This window comes from Ranitomeya imitator, chromosome 2 (assembly GCF_032444005.1).
Source record: "Ranitomeya imitator isolate aRanImi1 chromosome 2, aRanImi1.pri, whole genome shotgun sequence".
NCBI classification, from domain to species: Eukaryota; Metazoa; Chordata; class Amphibia; order Anura; family Dendrobatidae; genus Ranitomeya; species Ranitomeya imitator.
In genome coordinates this window covers 227,532,705-227,560,569 of record NC_091283.1, presented here as the reverse complement: position 1 = coordinate 227,560,569, position 27,865 = coordinate 227,532,705, and the positions used below count along the sequence as shown (strand labels likewise).

Genomic DNA, 27,865 nt, shown 5'->3' with positions numbered 1-27,865 from the left:
GCCGACACAGGCAGAGCTACAAGCCCAGGGAGGAAAGACTGTGCCAACACTGTGATCAGGAGGCCATAGAGGACGAAACCCACTTCCTGCTACACTGCTCCAAATACTCAGCAGTGAGGGACACTCACTTCAGGAGACTCGCACATCTCTTCCCAGATTTCATCACCATGAAAGTGGAAGAGAAAACATATATCCTGCTGGGAGAAGAAGAGCGCGCAGTGGAGATAGCAGCGCGGTATGTGAGCGAATGTCATAGACTGCGAGAAAGAGAACTATGATGCCATGGACTATAGCCCCCCACAATGGATCTGCCCCATCCACCTCCCCTATGCCATGGACTATAGCCCCCACCCTGGATCTGTCCCCATCCACCTCCCCTATGCCATGGACTATAGCCCCCACAATGGATCTGCCCCATCCACCTCCCCTATGCCATGGACTATACCCCCCACAATGGATCTGCCCCATCCACCTCCCCTATGCCATGGACTATACCCCCCACAATGGACCTGCCCCATCCACCTCCCCTACAGCTCCTACCCAACATCCCCACAGTCCCTATCCCTATTGCCTTTATACACTTGCTTTGGCAAAACTGATGTGTATTTGGTCCTGCCAATAAAGCTTCTTTGAATCTTGAATCTATATCTATATCTATATCTATATATATACATACATACTATATATATATATATATATATATATATATATATATATATATATATATATATATATATATATATATACATACATACATACATACATACATACATACACACACTAGATGGTGGCCCGATTCTAACGCATCGGGTATTCTAGAATATGCATGTCCACGTAGTATATTGGCCAGCCACGTAGTATATTGCCCAGCCACGTAGTATATTGCCCAACCACGGAGTATATTGCCCAGCCCTCGTAGTATATTGCCCAGTCACATAGTATATAGCAGAGCCACGTAGTACGGTATATTGCCCAGCCACGTAGTATATTGCCCAGTCACATAGTATATAGCAGAGCCACGTAGTACGGTATATTGCCCAGCCACATAGTATATTGCCCAGCCACATAGTATATTGCCCAGTCACGTAGTATATTGCCCAGTCACGTAGTATATTGCCCAGTCACGTAGTATATTGCCCAGTCACGTAGTATATTGCCCAGTCACATAGTATATTGCCCAGTCACATAGTATATTGCCCAGTCACATAGTATATTGCCCAGTCACATAGTATATTGCCCAGTCACATAGTATATTGCCCAGTCACATAGTATATGTGACCGATAGTGACCGATCCTTCACTGTATGTTTTGCTGGTTCCTCCTCCTCTCACCTTCCCCTTACTGTTGGGGTTCCTCAAGGATCAGTCCTAGGCCCCCTCCTCTTCTCGTTGTATACTGCCCCTATTGGACAAACAATCAGTAGATTTGGTTTCCAGTACCATCTCTATGCTGACGACACCCAATTATACACTTCTGCTCCTGATATCACACCAACCTTTTTAGAAAACACCAGTGATTGTCTTACCGCTGTCTCTAACATCATGTCCTCCCTCTATCTGAAACTAAACCTGTCAAAAACTGAGCTCCTCGTGTTCTCTCCCTCTACTAACCTACCTTTGCCTGACATTGCCATCTCCGTGTGCGGTTCCACCATTACTCCAAAGCAACATGCCCGCTGCCTTGGGGTCATCCTTGATTCTGACCTTTCATTCACCCCCTACATCCGATCACTGGCTCGCTCTTCTTACCTGCATCTCAAAAACATTTCTAGAATTCGCCCTTTTCTTACTTTCGACTCTGCAAAAACTCTGACTGTTTCACTTATTCATTCTCGTCTGGACTATTGTAACTCTCTACTAATCGGCCTCCCTCTTGCAAAACTCTCCCCGCTCCAATCTGTCCTGAATGCTGCAGCCAGGATCATATTCCTCACCAACCGTTACACCGATGCCTCTACCTTGTGCCAGTCATTACACTGGCTACCCATCCACTCCAGAATCCAGTACAAAACTACTACCTTCATCCTTAAAGCACTCCATGGCTCAGCACCACCCTACATCTCCTCCCTGGTATCAGTCTACCACCCTACCCGTGCCCTCCGCTCCGCTAATGACCTCAGGTTAGCATCCTCAATAATCAGAACCTCCCACTCCCGTCTCCAAGACTTTACACGTGCTGCGCCGATTCTTTGGAATGCACTACCCAGGTTTATACGATTAATCCCCAATCCCCACAGTTTTAAGCGTGCCCTAAAAACTCATTTGTTCAGACTGGCCTACCGCCTCAATGCATTAACCTAACGATCCCTGTGTGGCCTATTTATAATTAAAAAAAAAAAAAAAAAGGTTCCTCGCATCATGTTCTCATACACTTTATGCAGTATTAGCCCTCTGTGTCTGTACTGCTACATACTTAGGCAGTTAACTGGTTCATGCAGCTTTACATGAACACCTGAGCCTTACACTATGGCTGGTCCGAATAACTAAAGCAATTGTTACCATCCACCTCTCGTGTCTCCCCTTTTCCCCATAGTTTGTAAGCTTGCGAGCAGGGCCCTCACTCCTCCTGGTATCTGTTTTGAACTGTATTTCTGTTATGCTGTAATGTCTATTGTCTGTACAAGTCCCCTCTATAATTTGTAAAGCGCTGCGGAATATGTTGGCGCTATATAAATAAAAATTATTATTATATATTGCCCAGTCACATAGTATATTGCCCAGTCACATAGTATATTGCCCAGTCACATAGTATATTGCTCAGTCACATAGTATATTGCCCAGTCACATAGTATATTGCCCAGCCACATAGTATATTGCCCAGCACAGAGCCACGTAGTATAGAGACTTAAAAAAAAAAAAAATAAATAAACATATACTCACCTATAGCCCGTTGAAGTCCTGCTATACTTACCATCTGCCGCCTTTGCCGCTCCTCGCCACGCTCCCTGGATCGCTCCATTGCAAGCGGCAGCTTCCGCTCCCGTCCCAGGGCTGGTGTGAGCAGGACCTATGATGACGTCGTGGTCACATGACCGTGATGTCACAGCAGGTCCTTGCCGCACACCAGCCCTGGGACGGGAGCGGAAGCTGCCGCTTGCTATGGAGCGGTCCCGGGAGCATGGCGAGGAGCGAGAAAGGCGGCGGAGGGTAAGTATAGCAGGTTTTTTTTTATTATTATTTTTAACATGACATATTTTTACTATTGATGCTGCATAGGCAGCAACAATAGTAAATAGTTGGGGACACACGGGGTTAATAGCAGCGGTAACGGAGTGCGTTACACCGTGGGCCATTACCGCTGCCATTAACCCTGTGTGAGCGGTGAGTCGAGGGGATTACGGAGCGGGCGCCGGGCAGTGAGTGCAGGGGAGCGACTAATCGGACTGTGGCTATCGCTGATTGGTCGCGGCAGCCATGACCGGCAGCTGCTGAGACCGATCAGCGAACGAATAACCGTGACAGAAGGACAGACAGACGGAAGTACCCCTTAGACAATTATGTATATAGATATATGGGGCTGCTGCTGGGCTGTGTATATTAGAAGCTGCTGCTGGGCTGTATATATATCAGAGGCTGTTGCTGTGCCGGCTGTATATAGAATAGAGGCTGAGGAGGAAGTGTATACACAGCACTATACTGTAAACAGGTCCACACTACAGTATATACAGTTATATGAAAAAGTTTGGGCACCCCTATTAATCTTAAGCTTAATGTTTTAATACTGTGCACAGTTCTGGTCTCCGGTGTATAAGAAAGACATAGCTGAACTGGAGCGGGTGCAGAGAAGAGCGACCAAGGTTATTAGAGGACTGGGGGGTCTGCAATGCCAAGATAGGTTATTACACTTGGGACTATTTAGTTTGGAAAAACGAAGACTAAGGGGTGATCTTATTTTAATGTATAAATATATGAGGGGACAGTACAAAGACCTTTCTGATGATCTTTTTAATCATAGACCTGAGACAGGGACAAGGGGGCATCCTCTACGTCTGGAGGAAAGAAGGTTTAAGCATAATAACAGACGCGGATTCTTTACTGTAAGAGCAGTGAGACTATGGAACTCTCTGCCATATGATGTTGTAATGAGTGATTCGTTACTTAAATTTAAGAGGGGATTGAATGCTTTTCTTGAAAAGTATAATGTTACAGGTTATATATACTAGATTCCTTGATAGGGTCTTAATCCAGGGAACTAGTCTGATTGCCGTATGTGGAGTCGGGAAGGAATTTTTTCCCCAAAGTGGAGCTTACTATTTGCCACATGGGTTTTTTTTGCCTTCCTCTGGATCAACATGTTAGGGCATGTTAGGTTAGGCTATGGGTTGACCTAGATGGACTTAAAGTCTTCCTTCAACCTTAATAACTGTTTATAAAAATTGGTTTTGCAACAGCTATTTCAGTTTCATATATCTAATAACTGTTGGACACAGTAATGTTTCTGCCTTGAAATGAGGTTTATTGTGCTAACAGAAAATGTGCAATCTGCATTCAAACAAAATTTGACAGATGCATAAGTATGGGCACCCCACCAGAAAAGTGACATTAATATTTAGTAGATCCTCCTTTTGCAAAAATAACAGCCTCTAGTCGCTTCCTGTAGCTTTTAATGAGTTCCTGGATCCAGGATGAAGGTATTTTTGACCATTCCTCTTTACAAAACAATTCCAGTTCAGTTAAGTTTGATGGTCGCCGAGCATGGACAGCCCTCTTCAAATGATCCCACAGATGTTCAATGATATTCAGGTCTGGGGACTGGGATGGCCATTCCAGAACAGTGTAATTGTTACTCTGCATGAATGCCTGAGTAGATTTTGAGCGGTGTTTTGGATCATTGTCTTGCTGAAAGATCCATCCCCTGCGTAACTTCAACTTTGTCACGGATTCATGAACATTAGTGTCAAGAATCTGCTGATACCGAGAGGAATCCATGCGTCCCTCAACTTTACCAAGATTCCCTGTGCCGGCATTGGCCACACAGCCCCAAAGCATGATGGAACCTCCACCAAATTTTACTGTGGGTAGCAAGTGTTTTTCTTGGAATGCTGTGTTTTTTGGCCGCCATGCATAACGCCTTTTTGTATGACCAAACATCTCAATCTTGGTTTCATCAATCCACATGACCTTCTTCCAAAAAGAAATTGGCTTCTCCAAATGTGCTTTTGCATACCTCAGCCGACTCGGTTTGTGGCGTGCTTGCAGAAACGGCTTCTTTCGCATCACTCTCCCATACAGCTTCTCCTTGTGCAAAGTGCGTTGTATAGTTGACCGATGCACAGTGACACCATCTGCAGCAAGTTGATGCTGCAGCTCTCTGGAGGTGGTCTGAGGATTGTCCTTGACTGATCTCACCATTCTTCTTCTCTGCCTTTCTGATGTTTTTCTTGGCCTGCCACTTCTGGGCTTAACAAGAACTGTACCTGTGTTCTTCCATTTCCTTACTATGTTCCTCACAGTGGAAATTGACAGGTTAAGTCTCTGAGACAGCTTTTTGTTTCCTTCCCCTGAACAACTATGTTGAATAATCTTTGTTTTCACATCATTAGACAGTTGTTTTGAGGAGCCCATGATGCCACTCTTCAGAGGAGATTCAAACAGGAGAACAACTTGCAAGTGGCCACTTTAAGTAGCTTTTCTCATGATTGCATACACCTGGCTATGAAGTTCAAAGCTCAATGAGGTTAGAAAACAAAAAAAGTGCTTTATTGAGTCAGTAAAAAGTAGGTAGGAGTATTTAAAACAAGAAAATGATAAGGGTGCCCATATTTATGCACCTGTCAAATTTTGTTTGAATGCAGATTGCACATTTTCTGTTAGTACAATAAACCTCATTTCAAGGCAGAAACATTACTGTGTCCAACAGTTATTAGATATATGAAACTGAAATAGCTGTTGCAAAAAAACATTTTTTATAAAACATTAAGCTTAAGATTAATAGGGGTGCCCAAACTTTTTCATATAACTGTACATACAGTACACACAGACACACTGTAATGCAGGATATAGTGTGGACCTGTACATACAGTATGGTACTGTGTAGGACAGGAGCTGCAAGAAAGATACAGACAGACAGACAGACATACACACACAGACAGATCATACTCACCCACCGCGACACTGTTAAGACTGAACCACTTCACCTCTGGATCTTCAGTGACTGAAGATCCAGAGTGAAGTCCTGCCGCGCTCCGCAGTGGAGAAGCCTCTTCTCGCACCGACATAGTGGCTCTGCCTCCTTCCTCGAAAGTAGCTGAACAAACTCTCATCTGATCTAATCCGAGGGAGCGATAATATAGCTGAATAGGTAGCGCCTAGAAACTTCTGTTGGGAACGGAGAAGGATGCCGCATGCCATAAGCTAAGCATTAGGTACAGGGAGGGCACTAAGGAAGTCTGGCTAGGCTAGCCAGGTCAGTGGACGCTGATGCAGGTAAGGTGCCATGACTGCGCCAACCACTGAGATGTAGGATCGTAGCCAGGTCCGTACACTTTCAATAGTTTCTCTTTTGTTAAATGTTCCTTATCATTAGAAACGTTTCACAGCAAAGAGACGTGTATTTTACATGTTTTGAGATATTTATACCTATATTGGTGGGTGGCCCAGGGCCCGGGTCCCTTGGGTCCCCCTAAATCCGGGCCTGCCCATTACACCTCCATGTGTGTCCTGGGGAGCACATACAGCGCCCCCTAGCTGTAACAGAAGTCACTGCACCACAGCCCCCCCCCCCCCACACATTCTCTGGCCACACACACAATATTCTCTGCCCACACAGACACACACACACATTCACCGCCAACACACAAAGACACACACATTCTCTGCCTACACACGCAGAGACACACACACACACACATATTCTCTGCCTACACACACACACATATTCTACGCCAACACACACAGACACAGATTCTCCGGCCACACACACGCAGACACACACATTCTCCTCCCACACCCACTCTCCGCCCACACACATTCTCCGCCAAACACACAGACACACACATTCTCTGCCTACACACACATACATATTCTACGCCAACACACACAGACACACAGATTCTCCGGCCATACAGACACACATTCTCCACCCACACACACATTCTCCGCCCACACACACACACACACATTCTCCTCCCACACCCACTCTCCGCCTACACACATTCTCCGCCAAACACACAGACACACACATACATATTCTTCCCCAACACACACAGATTCTCCGGCCATACAGACACACATTCTCCACCCACACACACACATGCAGACACACACCCATTCTCCTCCCAGACCCACTCTCCGCCCACACACATTCTCCGCCAAACACACACACAGACACACACATTCTCCGCCTACACAGAGACACACATATTCTCCGCCTGCACACACAAAGACATACGCACATATTCTATGCCCACACACGCAGAGACACACGCACACACACATTCTACACCCACACACACATTCTCCGGCCACACACAGGCACACATTCTCCGGCTACACAGAGACACACACCTATTCTCGCCCACACACACATTCTCCGGCCACACACACACTTTCCACCCACACACATATATTCCCGGCCACACACACATTCTCTGCCCACAGAGACACACGCACATATTTACCATCCACACACACATTCTCCGCCCACATACACACACACATTCTCCACCTATACACAGAGACAAGTAATGGTAAACTGACTGAACAGAGAACTAGTCTGAACTGGTGCATAACCAAAAACAACTTACATAGCAAATGGAGAAATGGCTGCACTTAATTGTACTAAAGCAAAGTGATACATGAAATGTGAATAGCATAATGGCTTGTGAAATATATGAAAAAACACATGAGATGCTTAGCACAAAATAGAACACTTACCTCTGGCTAATATCTTACCAGGCAGTCAGGTTAGGGAACCTTCAGATCCATGAGACTATCTTGAAGTTGATGGATGGGCTCACAATTTTTGGCCAAATTTTGTGTTAAGCATCTCGTGTTTCTTCATATATTTCACAAGCCATTATACTATTCACATTTCATGTATCACACATTCATTTGCTTTAGTACAATTGAGTGCAGCCATTTCTCTATTTGCTATACTCACAGACACACACACACACACATTCTCCGGCCACACACATTCTCCGCCTACACACACACACATTCTCCGCCTACAGACACATACGCACATTTTCTGCCTACACACACAAGAGAGACACACACATTCTCTGCCTAAACACACACAGACACACACACACACACATTCTCCGCCTACACACACACAAAGACACCCACACATTCTCCACCCACACATGCAGAGGCACGCACATATTGTACACCCACACACATTCTCCAGCCACACACACACACACACACACACACTCTCTGACCACACACACACACACACTCTCTGACCACACACACACACACTCTCTGACCACACACACACACACTCTGACCACACACACACACACTCTGACCACACACACACTCTCTGACCACACACACACACACTCTCTGACCACACACACACACTCTCTGACCACACACACACACACACACACTCTCTGACCACACACACACACACACTCTGACCACACACACACACACACTCTCTGACCACACACACACACACACTCTCTGACCACACACACACACACACACACACACACACTCTCTGACCACACACACACACACACACTCTGACCACACACACACACACACACTCTCTGACCACACACACACACACTCTCTGACCACACACACACACACTCTCTGACCACACACACACACACTCTCTGACCACACACACACACACACACACACACACTCTCTGACCACACACACACACACTCTCTGACCACACACACACACACACTCTCTGACCACACACACACACACACTCTCTGACCACACACACACTCTCTGACCACACACACACACACACACTCTGACCACACACACACTCTGACCACACACACACACACACACTCTCTGACCACACACACACACACACACACACTCTCTGACCACACACACACACACACACACACACACTCTCTGACCACACGCACACTCTCTGACCACACGCACACTCTCTGACCACATGCACACACTCTCTGACCACACACACACACACACACACACACACACACACCCTGACCACACACACTCTGACCACACACACACTGACCACACACACACACACACACACTCTCTGACCACACACACACTCTCTGACCACACGCACACTCTCTGACCACACGCACACTCTCTGACCACACGCACACTCTCTGACCACACGCACACTCTCCGACCACACGCACACTCTCTGACCACACGCACACTCTCTGACCACACGCACACTCTCTGACCACACGCACACTCTCTGACCACACGCACACTCTCTGACCACACGCACACTCTCTGACCACACGCACACTCTCTGACCACACACACACTCTCTGACCACACACTCTTCCTCATTCTGACATAATTTCCCTTTGTCAAATCGCAGCGTTTTTGGTAGCAAATGTGCAGCACATATGGAAACCTTTTAACACCTGCATTTTTGCTTCAAATTTGACTGACTCGAAGTCAATGAGTAAAATATGATGCAAAAAGAATTAACATGCCATAAGAAATAAAATGCTGCAAATACGGACGGATATTTACTAATTATGTGCACACTTCAGGATTGTCATTGAATTACATTGCTTTAGTATTCCATTGCGTATTTGGAGCATTTACATGCGTGCAAAAAACGCATCGGGTGCACATAGCCTTACATTGATGCAATACATCAAATCAGGACATCGATACCTATTGTGGACTTTGCATTTTTAATGAGCACAATTTTTCATTATTGTAATTAATCATTAAAAGTTTTATTTTATTATCTAAGGATCTTTAGTAAGGTCTCTTTGCCATTCAGCAATTTCGTAATTATTGTAATAAACCCTACGCTGATTCTGGTTGAACTATATCGGTCACCATTATTGTGTGCGACACCCTGTGGCTGTGTTACACGTGCTTCTCACACAATTTGAATATTAAAAAGTCCATTTATTTCAGTTCTTCAATACATAGAGTGAAACTTATTATATAGTCATTACAGAGTGATCTATTTCAAGTGTTTATTTCTGTTAATGCTGATGATTATGGCTTACAGCCAATGAAAACCCAAAAGTCATTATCTCAGTCAATTAGAATGAACCAAAACCACATAAAAAGGCTTCCTAAGCGTTTATAAAGGTCCCTTAGTTAGCTTCAGTAGGCTCCACAATCATGGGGAAGACTGCTAACCTGACAGATGTCCAGAAGGCAGTCATTGACACTCTACAAGGAGGGTAAGAAACAAAACGTCATTGCTAAAGAAGCTGGCTGGTCACAGAGTGTGGTATCCAAGCATATTAATGGAAAGTGGAGTGGAAGGAAAAAGTGTGGTAGAAAAAGGTGCACAAGCAACTGGGATAACTGCAGCCTGGAAAGGATTATTAAGAAAAGGCCATTCAAAAATGTGGGGGAGATTAACAAGGAGTGGACTGCTGCTGGAGTCATTGCTTCAAGAGCCACCACACACAGACGTCTCTAGGAAATGGGCTACAAGTGTCGCATCTGTCAGGAACATGAGGTATTTGATTGTGTATTATCACGCACACTGATCTCTGCTAAGTCCCTTAAAGCTGAGCCGACATGCTGCGGGCCATTCTGACCCCCCTCTTCTCACTTTGCCTGCTTGTGTGTGTGTGAATCCTAATCCCCTCATTTCCCCCTCCCAAAAGAATTTGTATTGCTTTTAGCTACAAATAGCAGACATCTTCCTAAAACTACTCATTCCCCCTCCCATTGAATACCAGCCAAAACTGGTGTAGAAACCCTGAGTTCCTTTGTTCTATTAACGTGATATATATGGGCACCGACCCGGGCTAGAAATATGCGAATTACATATTCAAGATGTCCCTCTATAGATCTATCACTCACTGAAACCGCTAACAGCTAAGCACGAGTGCAAAGTGGATTTCTTCGAAAGCAGGTCATGTAATTAATCCGTATTTACACTTAAAAGGATCGCCCCGATGTGCTGCAACTCGTGATCCTGGGGTATTAATTATATGAGGGTCAAACAGCAAGATATGCATAAAAATAGTTTTCATATTCTAAGTACAGAGGGAGGCATTAGCCCCTAAGTGATGTCACCAAAGGGGGAGTGCCTGGGTTTTGGGCTGTGAGATAACTTACTGGGACAGAAGTTTGCAGGGTCTTTTGTCCGGGGGTCTAGCTGCTATAGAGAGGGTTTTTATGCATCTGGATATATGCTCACTCTTCCCCCCCAGCACACAGCTGCCATGATGATGCCATGAGATAATGACCTGTAAGTTCTCTTTTCAATGTTAATCCTTTTTTATCTGTAATGTACACAATTTTGTCTTCTTTATAATATCTTTTATACTTATACCTTTTTATGGAGTAAAATAAACAATTTACTAGCTTGTCTCTCTACTCTATAAACAAACTGTCGCGTCCTCTGAGGTGAATTACACTACTGATTTGGGTTGGCTCCGGACCAGTTAGCCCTTGTGGAATCGGAGCTGGTGGCAGCATAGTTTGTTCTGTGTGATTGGGAATCTTTGCAGTGACAGCGGCTTTGATAATTATTGTTCCCGCCTGCGTGGGAGTAGTTATAACGCCCTCGCTGCAGCGTGCTCAATAGCCAGTACATAGCAGGCAGCCTTTCTGGTGACTAATTACCCTAGGTACAGTATCTAGTCTGACCTGAGGATAAGGGGGGCGCCAGAGAGCTGCAAGTCCCAAACCAGAAGTGGGATATAGATAAATCCCCTTCGGAAGGAGCCAGGGGCAACCAAACAACCCTGGTTCGTGACAAATTGGTGTGAGGACGATAAAGATTCCCTCCCCGGGATCCGTGACATATTGTTGGCAGCACGGTGTGACCCGTGATACATTCCTTGTGTCAAACCACTCATGACTAGTGTTGAGCGATACCTTCCGATATTTGAAAATATCGGTATCGGATTGGATCGGCCGATATTAGAAAAATATCGGATATCGCCGATACCCGATACCAATGCAAGTCAATGGGACCAAAATATCGGAATTAAAATAAACCCTTTCTTTCCTTGTAGGTTAATTCTAAATGAAGGAAAACAACTAAGAATAATGTAGGATGTATTGGGAGAGGTGGAGGAGACATTAAAGGCATAGAGGTTTAGCCCAATCACATGGAATAGCAGGAATTATTAATTTTTTTTTTTTAAGACGTTCGGAGTTACAAAGATATTGACTATGTTAAGATTTTATAGATTTTGTCAGATATTGATGTTTCACTAATTCCATGCTCTTCACCTTCTTTTTTACTTCTCCCACACTTTCTTCACCATCATCCTCAGCAGCAGCATCTTTTCCATCAACTTCTTCACCTTATTCATCTTCTTCTTAACATTCTTCCTATTATTCTTTTTTGTTACATTATTCATATTTTTTTATTAAACTATAAGGCTGTGTGCACACGTTGCGTTTTTTTCGTGGTTTTTCCAGATAAAAACGCTATAAAACTGCAAAAACAACGCATACAATAAGCATCCCATCATTTAGAATGAATTCCACATGTTTTGTGCACATGATGCGTTTTTTCTGCCAAAAAAACGCATCGCGGTAAAAACCGCAGCATGTTCATTAATTTTGCGTTTTTTTGGCGGATTACAAAATGCATTGGGAAGTGTCAAAAACGCATGCGGTTTTCTTGCGGATTTCTTGCAGAAAATGTCCGGTTTTTCTCAGAATTTTCTGCGAGAAATCCTGAACGTGTGCACATAGCCTTATTCTTCTTCATATTCTACTTCCCGTAGTTATCTATAAAAGTTTGAGGATTACACCTTCCGTTCTGCCTGTCACAAAAGAGTTACAATTACAACAGGATTTGTCCGCGTTCAGTTTGGCCTGCAGCAGCAAACTTTTTCCAGGGGCAGCACGAGGAGGAACGGACTCACCCCCATTACACTGCTTAGTCTTCTTCTGCTTATAATTTAGATAATATCTTTTGCTCTGATTTTTAGTCTTATGCTTATGGGTCGTCGTCTTCGGGGTGGTCTTCAGGGTCATCGTCTCCAGGGTCGTCGTCTCAGGGGTCGTCATCTTAGGGGTGGTCTTCAGGGTCGTCGTCTTTAGGGTCTTGAATTTGGAAATGTAGCAGAACGTACAAGAAGGCTGAGGAAATGCCGAGAACCAGCTGACGGTACTGGAACCCGGATGGGTAGCCGAAGGTACAAGAGCCAATGGAACAACCGCGGACCATCTGACGTTACTGGAACCCGGTTACTAAGCAGGAAGTACCCGTGCCAGAAAGCACTACCAAGGACCACCTGACGTTGGTGGAACTCAGATACCCAGAATGAGGCACCTAAGCCAAAGGCTCTGCCCGGAACCAGCTGACGGTACTGGAACCCGGATGGATAGCAGAAGGTACAAGAGCCAATGGAACAACCGAGGACCAGCTGACGTTACTGGAACCCAGTTACTAAGCAGGAGACACCCGTGCCAGAAAGCACTACCAAGGACCACCAGACGGTGGAACGCGGATACCCAGAAGGAGGCACCTAAGCCAAAGGCTCTGCCCGGAACCAGCTGATGGTACTGGAACCAGGGGGACCTATTCAAGATTGTATTCCTAAGAACCAGCTAATGGTGCTGGAACTCAGATAGGCAGCAGAAGGTCCACAGGAAAAACAAAAGTTGCTAGGCCACGAGCCGGCCGTAGTTACCGAAAATCCACAGTACTACAGGGGGAGCTTGTCCTATTGGCACTACGGAACTAGCCTTGATTGCTAGTTTCCGCAGCCCACATAGGAAGCACCTAAACTGCATACACCATAGAGTCGGCTAACCGAACCACAACATGACAGGACAACGTATTGGAGGCAAAGTGACCTTGACACTACCATGAAACAGCTGGCGTGCTGGAACAAGGCTGGGCAGGAGGGAGTACCCGTGCCAAAGACACTTCTGAGCAGCTACTGGCGGTGTTGGAGCCCAGGGATTACATGACAAACAGAGTGTAGGCTGAGGCCTAATTGGAGCAAGTTGAAAGGGAAACTTTAAACCCCCCAGGCGTTAGCAACTAGAAGAGCCACCTTGTGCAGCAGTAATGCTACACAAGGAAAAGGTGGCTCTTTTAATTATGCTCCTTGCACACGCTGAACGAAACACTTATAAAATTTGGCCCCTCATACCGTGAAACCGTCCTGGAGGTGGGACTTTTCTTCTTAATGAGATGCAGCACAGCTGTCATTCATACCCCCTTGGCGCCAGGCGCAGCCTCCTGAGCGTTGTTTGTGTACCGTAGTCTGCGCTGTTATGTTATCCCTTGGCCATGCGCAGTTAGCACTGCCCGTCTTCTGACATCATTTGATGTCAGCCTGACTGCGCCTGTGCGGTCGCACAGCCCGAGATCACGCTCCGCAGTGTCTTCTGATTTATTCACACTGCGGGGCTGGGATTCATGGCCTTGCGCAGTGCATATCTTCGCCTCTCACTCATCTCCTTCCGCCTTCTTCAGACTGTGCGGCGTCAGCTGATCCCTAATTACATGTCGCGGCCGTGACGCCGCACAGTCTGAAGAAGGCGGAAGGAGATGAGTGAGAGGCGAAGATATGCACTGCGCATGCCCACAAATCCCAGCTCCGCAGTGGGAATAAATAAGACACTGCGGCGCGTGATCTCGAGCATGGCGGCCGCACAGGCGCAGCCAGCCTGACAACAAATGATGTCAGAAGACGGGCAGCGCTAACTGCTCATAGCCAAGGGATAACATAACAGCGCAGGCTCCGGGACAGATTCAAACAACACTGAGGAGGCGATGCCCGGCGCCAAGGGGGTAGGAATGATGGCTGTGCTGCGTCTCTTTAAGAAGGAAAGTCCCACCTCCTCACAGTCTGAAGAAGGCGGAAAGAGATGAGTGACAGGCAAAGATATGCACAGGGCATGGCCATGAATCCCAGCCCCGCAATGTGAATAAATCAGAAGACACTGCGGGGCGGGATCTCGGACAGCGCGACTGCACAGCAGTCAGCCTGACATCAAATGAAGTCAGAAGACGGGCAGCACTAACTGCGAATGCCCAAGGTTTAACATAACAGCGCAGGCTCCAGGACAGATTCAAACAACGCTGAGTGGGGGGCGTCCCGCGCCAAGGGGGAAGGAATGTTGGCTGTGCTGCGTCTCATTATGAAGGAAAGTCCCACCTCCGGGATGGTTTCATGGTATGACGGGACACATTTTATAAGTGTTAAGTTCTGCGTCTGCAAGGAGCAAAACTAAAAGAGCCACCTTTTCGTGGTGCAGCATTTGTGCTGCATAAGGTGGCTCTTTCAGTTACAAATGTCTGGGGGGGGGGGACAGGTTTCCTTTAATTTCTGTAGTAGTGTGAGTGTGGAGGAAGCAGGAGCAATTGCCGGATAAACAGCTGGAGATCAGCTGACGTTACTGAAACCCAATAACACTGGGTCATGTGTTGACTGTGCAGACGGCACTTCTGAGCAGCAACTGGCAGTGTTGGAGCCCAGGGATTACAGTTCAGGTGGTAGAAACATGAACACAACAGGAGACCTGGATACTGTTGCCAACCAAGTATTTAATCTGGAAGAGGAGTGGCAAATTCCTGCGAGATCCAGGCGGATCATTTTCAGAAAAGTAAGCCGGTCAACGTTATCGGAGGATAGTCGCATGCGACGGTCTGTTAGTACACCCCCTGCGGCACTAAAGACGCGTTCTGATAATACACTAACAGCAGGGCAAGCCAGCACCTCCAATGCATACTGGCTAAGCTCTGGCCGTGTATCCAGCTTAGAGACCCAAAACTTGAAGGGGGAAGAGCTGTCTGGGAGTACACTGAGAGGGCAAGACATGTAGTCTGTCACCATCTGACAGAAACGTTGCCTCCTGCTGACTGGAGCCGTCTGTGATGGTGTAGACATTTGTGGCGGGCACACAAAAGTTTGCCACAGTTGGGCCATACTGGTCTTGCCTTGTGCTGAGGCACTGCTTCTGCTCCGTTTGTGCTGAGCTTCCTCCACTGCCTCGACGCACTGAGCTGCTTTGTAAAGCACTAGCAGCACTGCTCTCAGTTGGACTGGAGAAGATGATGGACTGCACCCGTGTGTCTTGATACTCTCGCATTTTACGCTCCCAGTTCAATGGTGCTATGAGGGTTTGTAAGTTGTCCCGGTAGCGCGGATCTAGGAGGGTGTACACACAATAATCAGCCGTGTTGACAATGTGGGCGATGCGGCGGTCGTTTCTCAGACACTGCAGCATGAAATCAACCATGTGATGCAGACTGCCAACTGGCCAAGAAACGCTGTCCCCTGCTTGAGGCGTGATATCTGCCTGCTCTGTATCACCCCACCCTCGCTCTACATACTGACTACTGGAGCATTGTGTAACTCCCTCCTCTGTAAAGATGTCTTCCTCCTCCAATGACTCCTCCTCACAAAGTGTCCCCTGCCTAGGCCTTTGTGAGGAACTACGTTGCGCAGACTGTCCAGAAGCAGATGGCATTTGTGACTCCTCATCCTCCACCTCTTCCATAACCTCATCCCTCTTGCAGTGTTCTTTCAAGCAGGTAGATAAGGGGGACAGTCATGCTGACTAGTGCATCATCTGCACTCGCCATTCGCATGGAAACATCGAAGGCACACAAAACCTGGCAGATGTCCTTCATAGTGGCCCACTCAGTGGTTGTGAAGTCTGCACAGCGCAGTGCGACTTCTTTGCGCCTGATGCAGCTGGTACTCCATTACTGCTGGCTGCTGCTCACACAACCGCTCCAACATGTGTAACGTTGAATTCCACCTGGTGGGTAGGTCACATATGATGCGATGTTCCGGAAGTTGGAATCGGCGCTGCAGAGCTGAAAGGCGCGATCTTGCCATGATGGAACGCAGCAAGTGAGCACACTCTAGGCGGACCTTGTGCAGCAGTGCATCAAGATCCGGATAGTCCCTAAAAAAAACTCTGCACGACCAAGTTGAGCACATGTGCCAGACAGGGGATGTGAGTGAGGTTGCCTAGGGCCAGAGCTGCCACCAGATTTCGGCCATTGTCACACACTACCATGCCTGGCTGGAGATTCGTTGGCACAAACTACACGTCGCTCTCCTGCTTGATGGCATTCCAGAGCTCCTGCGCTGTGTCTCTTCGATTCCCCAAAGAAATTAATCTCAGTACGGACTGTTGACGTTTGGCCACGGCTGTGTTCAGATCGGTCGTAACAGGTAAGCGTTCACGGGTCAAGGTGGAGGTAGACCGTGACAGCTCCTGCAGCGATGATTCAGAGGTCCTGGAGTATGAGGAGGAGGCAATGTGTACAGACTGGATTCCTGCAATCCTTGGAGTTGGCAGAACACATGCAGCGCCACTCGCAAGATCTGTACCCGGCTCCACAACATTGATCCAATGGGCAGTGAGGGAAAGGTATAGTCCCTGTCCATGGTGACTGGTCCACGCATCGGTGGTGAGGTGGACCTTGCTACTGACGGCATTTAGTAGTGCATGTTTAATGTTTCCCTCCACATGCTTTTGCAGGGCAGGGACGGCTTGCCTGCTGAAATAAAAGCTGCTGGGCATGTTGTATTGTGGGACTGCCAATGCCATCAAGTTACGGAAGGTGTAAGTCTCCACCGGCCTGAACGACAGCATTTCAAGGGACAGTAGTTTTGCAATGCCAGCATTCAGAGCCTGTGCTCTGGGGTGGTTTGCCGAGAATGGCCGCCTTTTCTCCCATGCCTGTGCTACCGATGGCTGTAGACTGGGCTGGGAGTGTGAGGATGACTGGGAACGTGGTGCTGTGGGTGGAATTACACTGGGTCTCTGGACAACAGTTTCAGAGGTTCTTCCATGGCGATCCTGTGAGGAAGCCGAACCAGCTGTGTGTGAGCTGGAGGAAGAGGCCACAACACGAGCTGAAGAGGTGGTAGGTGCCGCTGTTGGTTGGCCCAGGTCTTCAGTGTGTTTTTGTAACTTCACCATGTGCTTGGTCCGCACATGTTTCCACATATTTGTGGTATTGAGGTTGCGGACACTTTTCCCTTTTTTGACTTGCATTTGACAAAGCAAATGTCATCTGCAGCTGTGTCAAAAAAGGACCAGGCACTGCAAGTCTTGGTAGCGCCCGTTTTGGCTTTTGGAAGAGGCATGCTCCTAATGGGTGCCGAAGTGGAGGCTACAGGCAACGCAGTCTTCCCCCTCCCTCTTTGGGCTGTTTGGGGAATCTCTTCCTCAGAGCTGCTCCTACCACCTTCCTGTACCTCACGCCGTGATGGGTAAAGGAGCTCTTCATCTACACTACCCTCTTCCACCAACTGCTTCTCCTGGGTAGTCTCGGCAGCACAGTACACACCAGAAAGTGGCACCTGAGTCTCATCATCAGATGTGTACTGAGGTGTGCTGACTGGAGGCACTGGCCCACCCGCCTCTTCAGATTCAGAGAGACAAAGCTGTTGGGAATCACTGCATACTGCCTCTTCTTCCATTTCTCCAATGCTGCTTGGTTGGCCCCCTCTTTCCAAGCCAAGAGATTCAGAGAACAGAAGTAGAGATGGCTCCTGTCCTGGGCTCTCTGACTTCCTGGGAAATTTGGCAGGTGGTGAAGAAACAGATGGGTGCTCTCTGCCTGAGAGGATGTGGCACTAATTGAAGTCAATGCGTTAGCTGCCATCCATCCGACAACGGCTTCAATTTGTTCTTCCCGCAGCAGCGGGGTCCGGCGATCTCCTACAAAGCTGCGCATGAAAGACTGTTCCCTGCTGAAACTGGGTGATGATGAGTCACGGGTGCCCGCAGCAGGCACAGAATCCCCACATTCTCTCTCTGCTCCACGCCCACGTGCCTTACTCCCTGCCTTCATCTTGGTAGACTGATAAAGATAGGCAGAAAAATACAAAGAGCTTAGTGTGCTTATTCCTGAACAGCTGCTAACAGGTATAAGAAACACTAATTTTCTAAAGTGTGGACTAGACTTTAATATGAGCTAATGTGGCCTACACAACTGTAAAGTGGAGTGTCTGCACTCACACAGAGACCGTGCAGGCAGCCATGAACAGCGCTGCAAGGCCAAAAAAAGCTCCTCTATGTACTCCTATATAGTGTTTTTCCACAATCTAGCAGGATATGGATGGAAACCCACTAATAGGCTAAATTTGAAAAAAGGTGCAGCAGGCAGAACCAATTGAGAAACGGACAATGGAACGTTATGAGGCAGTGGCGCACCCTGAGCTGACTACAACCGGCTGTGGCGGCAGAACAGACTACAGAGTGAGCTGCAAGACCGTGCAGACAGCCGTGAACAGCGCTGCAAGGCAAAAACAAGGTTCTCACACAGCGATTGCTAAATTAGCCTCGGTAAAGCATAATGAAGCAAATCGCTATCTCTGACTGAGGGACAGTTTAGAACACAGCGTCCTGCCCCTAACTGAATTCACAGCAGTGTGAACCCAAAATGGCGGCGGCAACTTTTATAGTGCATCATTACATCATTTCAGCAGTCAATCACAGCCATGCCAGTAGTTACATGCCTATCATGCAGAACAGGATGTGCCCACACTTCTAATCATTCCTCATTAGCTGAATTCGGGCTCTTTGAATTATGGGAACTTCCGATTCCGGTATCCCATATACTGAAAATATCAGAACTCTGTATCAGAATTCTGATACCGCAAATATCGGCCAATACCCGATACTTGCGGTATCGGAATGCTCAACACTACTTATGACTAGAGTTGAGCGACTTTTACTTTTTTTGGATCGAGTCGGGTTTCGCGAAACCCGACTTTGTCAAAAGTCGGGTCGGGTGAAATCGGCCGATTATTGCGAAAAGTCGGGGGCCGACAAACACGAAACCCAATGCAAGTCAATGGGGAATCAAAGTTGGCAGTGAGTGGAGGACAGGAAAACACCTACAGTGCCCATTTTAATGCCAAAAGCATCAATTCTTATTACTTAAGCTTGTCAATCTTAATTTACTTTATAATAATAGTTAGGCATTGAAAACTGGGGGTCATTTGGCTAAAGTTGTGGGGGGGTAGGGCTGGCTCAAGATTTTCGTGGGCCCAGGAAACGCGGAATACGTCACGGCGGTGGAGCAGGGAGAGGTAAGTATTTCAACTTTGCAAGTGCTGTGATCCTGAGCAAGCAGGGGGGCCCACTCGTTGGCACTGGCACAGGGCCCCTCATAGTACGGCGGTGTGTTTGACGGTAGGTGGCACCTCCCACTGGCAGAGACACTTTTGCGTACTATGAGGGGCCCAGTGCCAGTGACGTCGCTAACGAGTATGCCCCCCACCTGATGAAGGAACCTGCACTTTCATCTGCACCTTCCTCTTTGTCCCCGTGTAAGGTGGTATAGTATGCGGGAAGGGGAACCTGACTTTCAGCAGGGTCAGATTCTGGCTGTGTAGAGTGCAAGGGGAATGTAGTGGTCTGGGTCAATGTACCAGCAGACTCATCTAGCAGTGGCTGGGCAATGGGCAGGATGAGGAGGAAACACATATAGGCCCCAATAATAAAGTAGGCTAAATGCAGTTCAAAACTAGTAACAGGACTAAACAGGCGGCATTGCTTTGTTCAGTGGAGGACAACTGTAATGAGTGACAGACAGTTAGAAGGCCCAAATAATAAAGTGGGCTAAATGTCTGCTAAAAACTGTTCATAAATAAACAGGTGGCATAGCTAGGTACAGGAGTTGGCTCCTATGCCGAGTAGCAGACAGTGGTTGTAGGCGCAAAGTATTAACTGGTCTAAATGGAGGCCAGGGCCCCTGTATATTTTAACTATCATTTCAACAAATTTGGATTGGCAGTGCCACTGAAGGATTTAACAGCACAGACTACACAGTGGTGGAGCAGGGAGAGGTAAGTATTGCAAGTGGTAGAGCACTGTTCGAGCTGGGGGGGAACACTCTCGTGGGCGGCGGTACTGGCACAGGGCCCCTCATATTACAACGTTGTGTCTGAAAGTTGGTTGTGCACCACCACCGTCAGAGACACTTCATTGTACTATGAGGGACCCTGTGCCAGTGCCGTTGCCCAAGAGTGGGCCCACCCACCTGTCCAGGCAAACGGCACTCGCACGGGTGCTTGCGCCAGGTGGTGACCTCCCAGATAAGGGAGCCTTCGAGGCCTTGTGTAGCCAGACGATGACGCTGGCTCAACACCTCCAGCCTTAGGTGCTATTGTGCTTTTGCCACTACCACCAGATGCACCACCACCATCAGAACCAGCTGGCAACCACCGCCCACGGGCTCTTCCACCAGACTTCCTCATTTTTTGGAAAATCTAACCAAAATAACAACCGTTATATGGTACTGTAAAACAAGGTAGAAGGTGTATATAAATTTGTTGAGAATTTGAATCTCCCTCTTTTTTGGGGGGAGACTGAACCAAAACTCAGGCCCAGTGTATAAAACAACACAATGTAAGTGGCAGAAAGTGGCTGGAAGATATATGAAAAAATACAAGGACTGTAGTACAATTTCAATCTCCCTACAATGATCTCAGGACAAGTATGGCAGCAATAAAAAGGAATGCTGCACACAAAAGTGTGGACAAATAAACAAGATAACTGTGCAGAAAGGAGCAACAGGATTTTTGCTTTTAAAAAAGCAGTTGGTTTGCACAGCAGCGTACAAACAGCAATGCAGCTATCAGGGAGCCTTATAAGGCAGCCTAATAAGCTACAGAGCTGAGGCACAAAAATATAAATTCCACTGTCCCTGCAAAGAAAAGGTGGTGTTGGACAGTGGAAATCGCTACAGCACAAGCAGTTTGGGGGTTAATCTTCCCTCCCTAACTATATCCCTTCTTCTGAAGAAGTTGCAGCAACCTCTCCCTATGCTAATGGAGCGCCCCCAGACACAGGGCCACGAGTTCTCGGTACCGAGCCTCTCTCTGGTTCGGTTCTGAGGCTGTCACGGTGGCTAGGCCCGGTCCGTGACCCTGCTAAGGGGTGTCCAATAAAGGTGGTACAGTCTGTCAAGGATTCGTGACGCCACCTGTGGTGTTCGGTCAGGGGGACCGACGCTGCTGTGGGGTCCGCTGGGGTGATGGAATGGCAGCTGGATGGTATAACTTCCCACATGTGAAGTATGTCCCCAGGGCTTCCCAGTAGGGTAAAAGGTGATGGTGTAAGGTGCGGTCAATAACGAGGACACAAGGTTGCAGTCTCTTTACCTCTTTACTGAAGACTTCAGGATCCTCAATCCAGAGTACGCTTAGGCTAAGTTCACACATTGCGGTTTTTTACCGCGGAACCGCGGCGATTTTGCAGCTGCGGGTCCGCAGCAGTTTCCATAGCGTTTACAGTAACATGTAAACCCTATGGAAACCGCTGTGCACATGTTGCGGGACAAACCGCGCGGGAACGCAGCGGTTTACAACCCGCAGCATGTCACTTCTTTGTGCAGAATCGTAGCGATTCTGCACCCATAGAAATACATTGATCCGCTTACTTCCCGCATGGGGCTGTGCACACCATGCGGGAAGCAAGCGGATAATGTGCGGGTGGTACCCAGGGTGGAGGAGAGGAGACTCTCCTCCAGGCCCCGGGAACCATATTTGAGTAAAAAAAAAAAAAAAGAATTAAAATAAAAAATCATGATATACTCACCTCTGAAGTCTCAGCGCTGCACGCGGCCGTCCGGTCTCAGGTTTGCTATGCGACCAGGACCCGCGGTGACGTCGCGGTCACATGACCGTGACGTCACGAAGGTCCTGCTCGCACAGCATCTTTGGAACCGGACCGCCGCCTGCAGCGCCGAGGAGATCGGGATGTCAGAGGGTGAGTATATCATTATTTTAAACATTACTATTGATGCTGCATATTGCTGCATATGCAGCATCAATAGTAGGGGTAAAATCCCGCAGCGGAACCCGCAGGACAAACCGCGATAAATCTGCAGGGATAACCGCAGCGGGTTTGCCCTGCAGATTTATCAAATCCGCTGCTGGAAAACCGGCAGGGACAGGACGCTATGTGTGAACATAGCCTTAAGGGCTATATGAGACCGGCCGGTCCGATGGGCACATCCAGAGTTTCCCTCGCAGATGGAAATCGTTGCCTACCACTAGCGCCTGTGTGTTGTAGTCCTACCCTGCTGAGCATTTGGAATAGTCCTCACAACTGCTGTTCTCGTTCGTTCGTTCTCTACAGCTCTCTCTCGTTCTTTGGTTCCAGATCTTTCTAGTTCAACGTCCCCCAGGTATGTTATGGCTAGGACGCACCCGTATGACGGGAAGGCTCAGAGCTCTTCCGGAACCCTAGAGACGCCCCTCTCCACGCGTTGCCCCCTATGTCTTCGTAGGTGTAGTAAGGTAGACAGCCAACCTATAATTAACTGTCCTGTGGAGTTTGAAGTAAGGCCTAGAGTCAGTTACTCCCGCGGTGTTCCGGCCATCGGCTACGCGCCTCAGTAAGATGTTGCTTCGGTTACACGGCACAACTCCTACTGGCTCTCCTTTGTGCTTTATCTCGTTTACTCTGTTCCACAATATCCTTCCCTTCGTGTCTCTCTCCTGGATACCGCCGCGGGGTGTGCAGGCGCGGTTCCGTTACGTTCTGTTCGCTAGGCACTTGCCAGGTTCCCACGCCTGACAGGGACCACCCTGTGTCTTCACCCTGCAACACCCCCTGCCACGGGATGTTGCCTGAATCCAAGGCAGTCAGCTTCTGACTAACTTCCTCCCCAGCCCCAAGTTCTACCAGTGTGAGGAGTGGCCCAATAAATAAAGCCTTTTTCTCCCCATAGTGGCCGGAGTGTGAAGTGTAATGTGTTCTGGTGATACCTGGTCAGGAGAACTCCTTTAGTGCCATCAGACGAACCATCACTCCCCTTAGTGGCGGAGCGTCATACTGCAATGACCAGGTCTCTGGGGCGCTGCACTAAGATCGGCAGAAGTAAGACGGCGGTCGGCGTGCACGCCTCTTTATAGTCCCTGTGACGCCGCAGAAAGCAAGCCAATCACTGCCATGCCCTTCTCTAAGATGGTGGGGACATAGACCTATGTCATCACGCTGCCCACACTCTGCGTCCTCCTTCTTTGACTGAAAAATGGCGCTGAAAGCGTCATATGAGATGTGACTTTTGCGTGCAGATCGGCGACCTCATGGTCGATCCCACACTAGGATTTGGTCGGGTTTCACGAAACCCGACTTTGCCGAAAGTCGGTGATTTTTGAATTTGTCCGATCCGTTTCGCTCAACCCTACTCATGACCAATAGACAACGCCAGTAGCTTCTTACCTGGGCCAAGGAGAAAAAGAACTGGATTGTTGTCAGTGGTTCCAGGTGTTGTGTTCAGATGAAAGTAAATTTTGCATTTTATTTGGAAATCAAGGTCCCAGAGTCTGGAGGAAGTGTGGAGAGGCCACAATTGAAGCTGCTTGAGGTCTAGTGTGAAGTCTCCACAATCAGTGATGGTTTGGGGAGAGATGTCATCTGCTGGTGTAGATCCACTGTGTTTTATCAAGACCAAAGTCAGCGCAGCTGTCTACCAGGAAATTTTAGAGCACTTCATGCTTCCCTCTGCCGACAAGCTTTTTGGAGATGGAAATGTAATTCTCCAGCAGGACTTGGCACCTGTCCACACTGCCAAAAGTACCAATACCTGGTGTAAAAACAACAGTATCACTGTGCTTGATTGGCAGCAAACTCGCCTGACCTTAACCCTATAGAGAATCTATGGAGTATTGTCAAGAGGAAGATGAGAAACACCAGACTCAACAATGCAGACGAGCTGAAGGCTGCTATCAAAGCTTCCATAACACCTCAGCAGTTCCACAGGCTGATCGCCTCCATGCCACGCCACACTGATGCAGTAATTGATGCAAAAGGAGCCCCGACCAAGTTTTGAGAGCATTTACTGAACATACATTTCAGTAGGCCATATTTGTGAACCCCACTTGCCACTGTTACAGGGCAAGTGGGAAGAGCCAGGCAAAGCGCCGGCATTGATGCATCTAATAGATGCACCTTTTCTGGGCAGATGCGTTCTGCTATTTTTAGGCTGGGGGGGGGGGTTCCTGTATCAATGGCTCCTTACCAGCCTGAGAATACCAGCCCACAGCTGTCAGCTTTACCAGGGCTGGCTGTTGAAAATGAGGGGGACCCCACGCAGTTTTCTTTTAAGTTTTTTTTTGTAGTGCAGGCAGCACCTATGAATACTCTCATCAGCCGCTGGTGCTGTCATTATTACCACTTGAACACAACTCTCATCATTCGCCCCTGCTAGCCAGCAGAGCAGGGGAGAATGATTAAGAGCCATCCTCAGCACCTGGTGCCGCCAGGGTACAGTGCTCCTTTCCCGACGCCCGTCCGTGTAGCACCGATGCGGCACACGGTTGCCACACGTGTGCCGCAAGTATTACACACACAGACACTGTCATCTCCGATACCGGAAATATCAGGACGAGTGAATCTGCCCTTACAGAGATGACAGTAATAAAGGGGATCTACCGAAGTCTAGAAAGGTGATCCGAGGAGCAGACCAGTGCACTCACACGATCCTTAAAGTAAACACGAAGGTGTATAAATCCACAACTGGGCTCTACATCGGGGTTTAGAGTTGTTTTGTTACGTTTGTAAGCTGCTGTGCTGCATCACCAATAGGCCGCCCCTGGCATTCATCGGATCGTTCCAGTCTTCCAGGTAAATGCTCAGGAGTCGCACTAGGCAGGTGCACAATTAGGTTATAGTATCGTAGTCCACACTTTCAACACAGCCGCCCAGCTCAGCTCTGACCCCGTGTGTGAATTAACCTGTCACATTTTGCTGGTTGGTGGAAGCGTAACCAGTCTGAGTTTCACAGTAAAAGTTCAATTGACCAAATGTAGAGTTTACTGCTTTCCTTATCCACGGCAACGCTAGTAGAAGTGTATATCCTTAAGAGAGCGATTTGCCAGGACCAGACCTTCGTCAGGGGCGTCTGTTCCAAAAACGCGCGTTGGGGTTTGGTGCAGCAGCTCCCTGGTATGTACCCTTAGGCTGGTTTCACATTTGCGTTTTTTGACGCTGCGTTTTTGCGCAAAAAAACGCATGCGTTTTTTTCCCCTATACTTAACATTAAAAACGCATGCTTTTTTTGCATGCGTTTTGCCGCATTTTGCCACCGCATGCGTCTTTTGTATGCATGCGTTGTGTTGCAGAAATGCAACATGTAGTAATTTTTAGCGGCGTTTTTTTGCGGCAACAAAATGTATTGCTGTCTATGTAAACGCATGCGTTTTTAAGCACATGCGTTTACATGCGTTAAAAACGCATGCGTTTTTATTTTTTTAAAAAAGACACACTGATAAGCCACCCCACACCATAAAATTGATAAAGGGATCCTACCCCTAAAGGGATCCTAACCCTAACCCTGGGAATCCTAACCCTAAGGGTTAGGGTCCCTTAGGGTTAGGGGTAGGGTTAGGATCCCTTAGGGGTAGGGTTAGGATCCCTTAGGGGTAGGATCCCTTAGGGTTAGGGTTAGGATCCCTTAGAATTAGGGGTAGGGTCCCTTAGGGTTAGGGTCCCTTAGGGTTAGGGGTAGGGTTAGGATCCCTTAGGGGTAGGATCCCTTAGGGTTAGGGTTAGGATCCCTTAGAATTAGGGGTAGGGTCCCTTAGGGTTAGGATCCCTAGGGATCCTAACCCTAGCTATTTTTGTTTATAGTGGGTTTTCTTGTTGATTTTGATGATTGGCAGCTGTCACACACTTCTCATCATGCGTTTAAAAAATGCAAACGCATGAAAAAGCATGGAAACGCGTCAAAACGCCGCATTTGTATTAAAACATGCAAAAACGCATGCGTCAAAAAAACGCAGCGTTTAGATGCGTTTTTTCACCAAATGCGTTTGCATTTAAAATGCTGCGTTTTGAAACGCAAATGTGAAACCAGCCTTAGCCACACATGTGCGCCCTGCTGATTTATGAGCCTCCACCACAGGATGTGATCCCTACACTTCTATGAGCATTTCCATGGGTTCATCGCCCTGAATTTGGACCCCTCACACTACCTAGGTGTGATATCCCCAAACTCCTTGGTGTTTACCTTTATGCACTCAGGATACAGAGTCTGGTGAATCCTCCTCCAGCCTGTGCGGTTTTCACAAGCTCTCCGTATGTGAACTATTCTATGCGTTTTTGATGCTCACCTATACCTCAGCATTGTCCTGTTCTTGGTCACGTTTCACATTTGTGGGTACAATATACTTCTTTACAGCACCTGCCTGTCTGAGTAGTCAGTCACATGACCCGTCAGTCACATGACCCGTCACTTAGCGCACCGGGCTTCCTGGCCGCGCCCTCACCTGATGCAGCCGGTGGGATTGTTCACACAGTCCGTCTCGCACATGAATCTCTCCCAGTGCAGCCAGCCCATCGGGGGAGTGCGCGCCAGGCCATTGTCCAGACCGAGCACCGCGGGGACACCGAGCAGCAGCCACAGCATCGCCAACAGCGCACGCCGCACCGTCCAGTCCACACAGCCAATGAGCGCGCTCCTTCCGGGACAAAGCCCTCCCCTGTGGGCGGGGCAGGAGTGCGCAGCTGCTGGGGGGGGGGTGTTCATGTGTTGTGACGTCACGTTCTGACGTCTGTGCGGTGACGTCACATCGCTGTTCTACTAGTTGTAGGTCCTTGCTAAGGAAAAAACCTAGAAAAGGTACAAAGCACGTATCATTATGAACGTAGATGTCAATGAACGTGAACCACTATGGGTGTATAAGTATGCTGCATGCTTATGTATGGACGAGCATTGGTAAAGAAAGCATAAAAAAAACAAAGAAAACGAAAACAAAAATCCAGCAATTAAAGTGAATAAT

The 27,865-nt window shown here is 47.8% G+C and overlaps 1 protein-coding gene across 3 annotated transcripts in view; it reads right to left on the bottom strand.

Moving 5' to 3' along the window:
* The window catches only part of GLA (galactosidase alpha), a 104,804-nt gene extending 77,264 nt beyond the window's left edge, over positions 1-27,540 (bottom strand). For 2 of the 3 annotated variants that reach the window (XM_069748667.1, XM_069748669.1), the window contains exon 1: positions 27,353-27,540. In XM_069748667.1, coding sequence (XP_069604768.1) covers positions 27,353-27,492 — 140 coding nt within the window. In that variant the 5' untranslated portion in view covers positions 27,493-27,540. Of the gene's footprint in view, positions 1-27,196; positions 27,249-27,352 lie in introns of those variants that run through there. The other variant, XM_069748668.1, reaches the window with a different exon arrangement.
* Between the last annotated feature and the right edge of the window lie 325 nt (positions 27,541-27,865).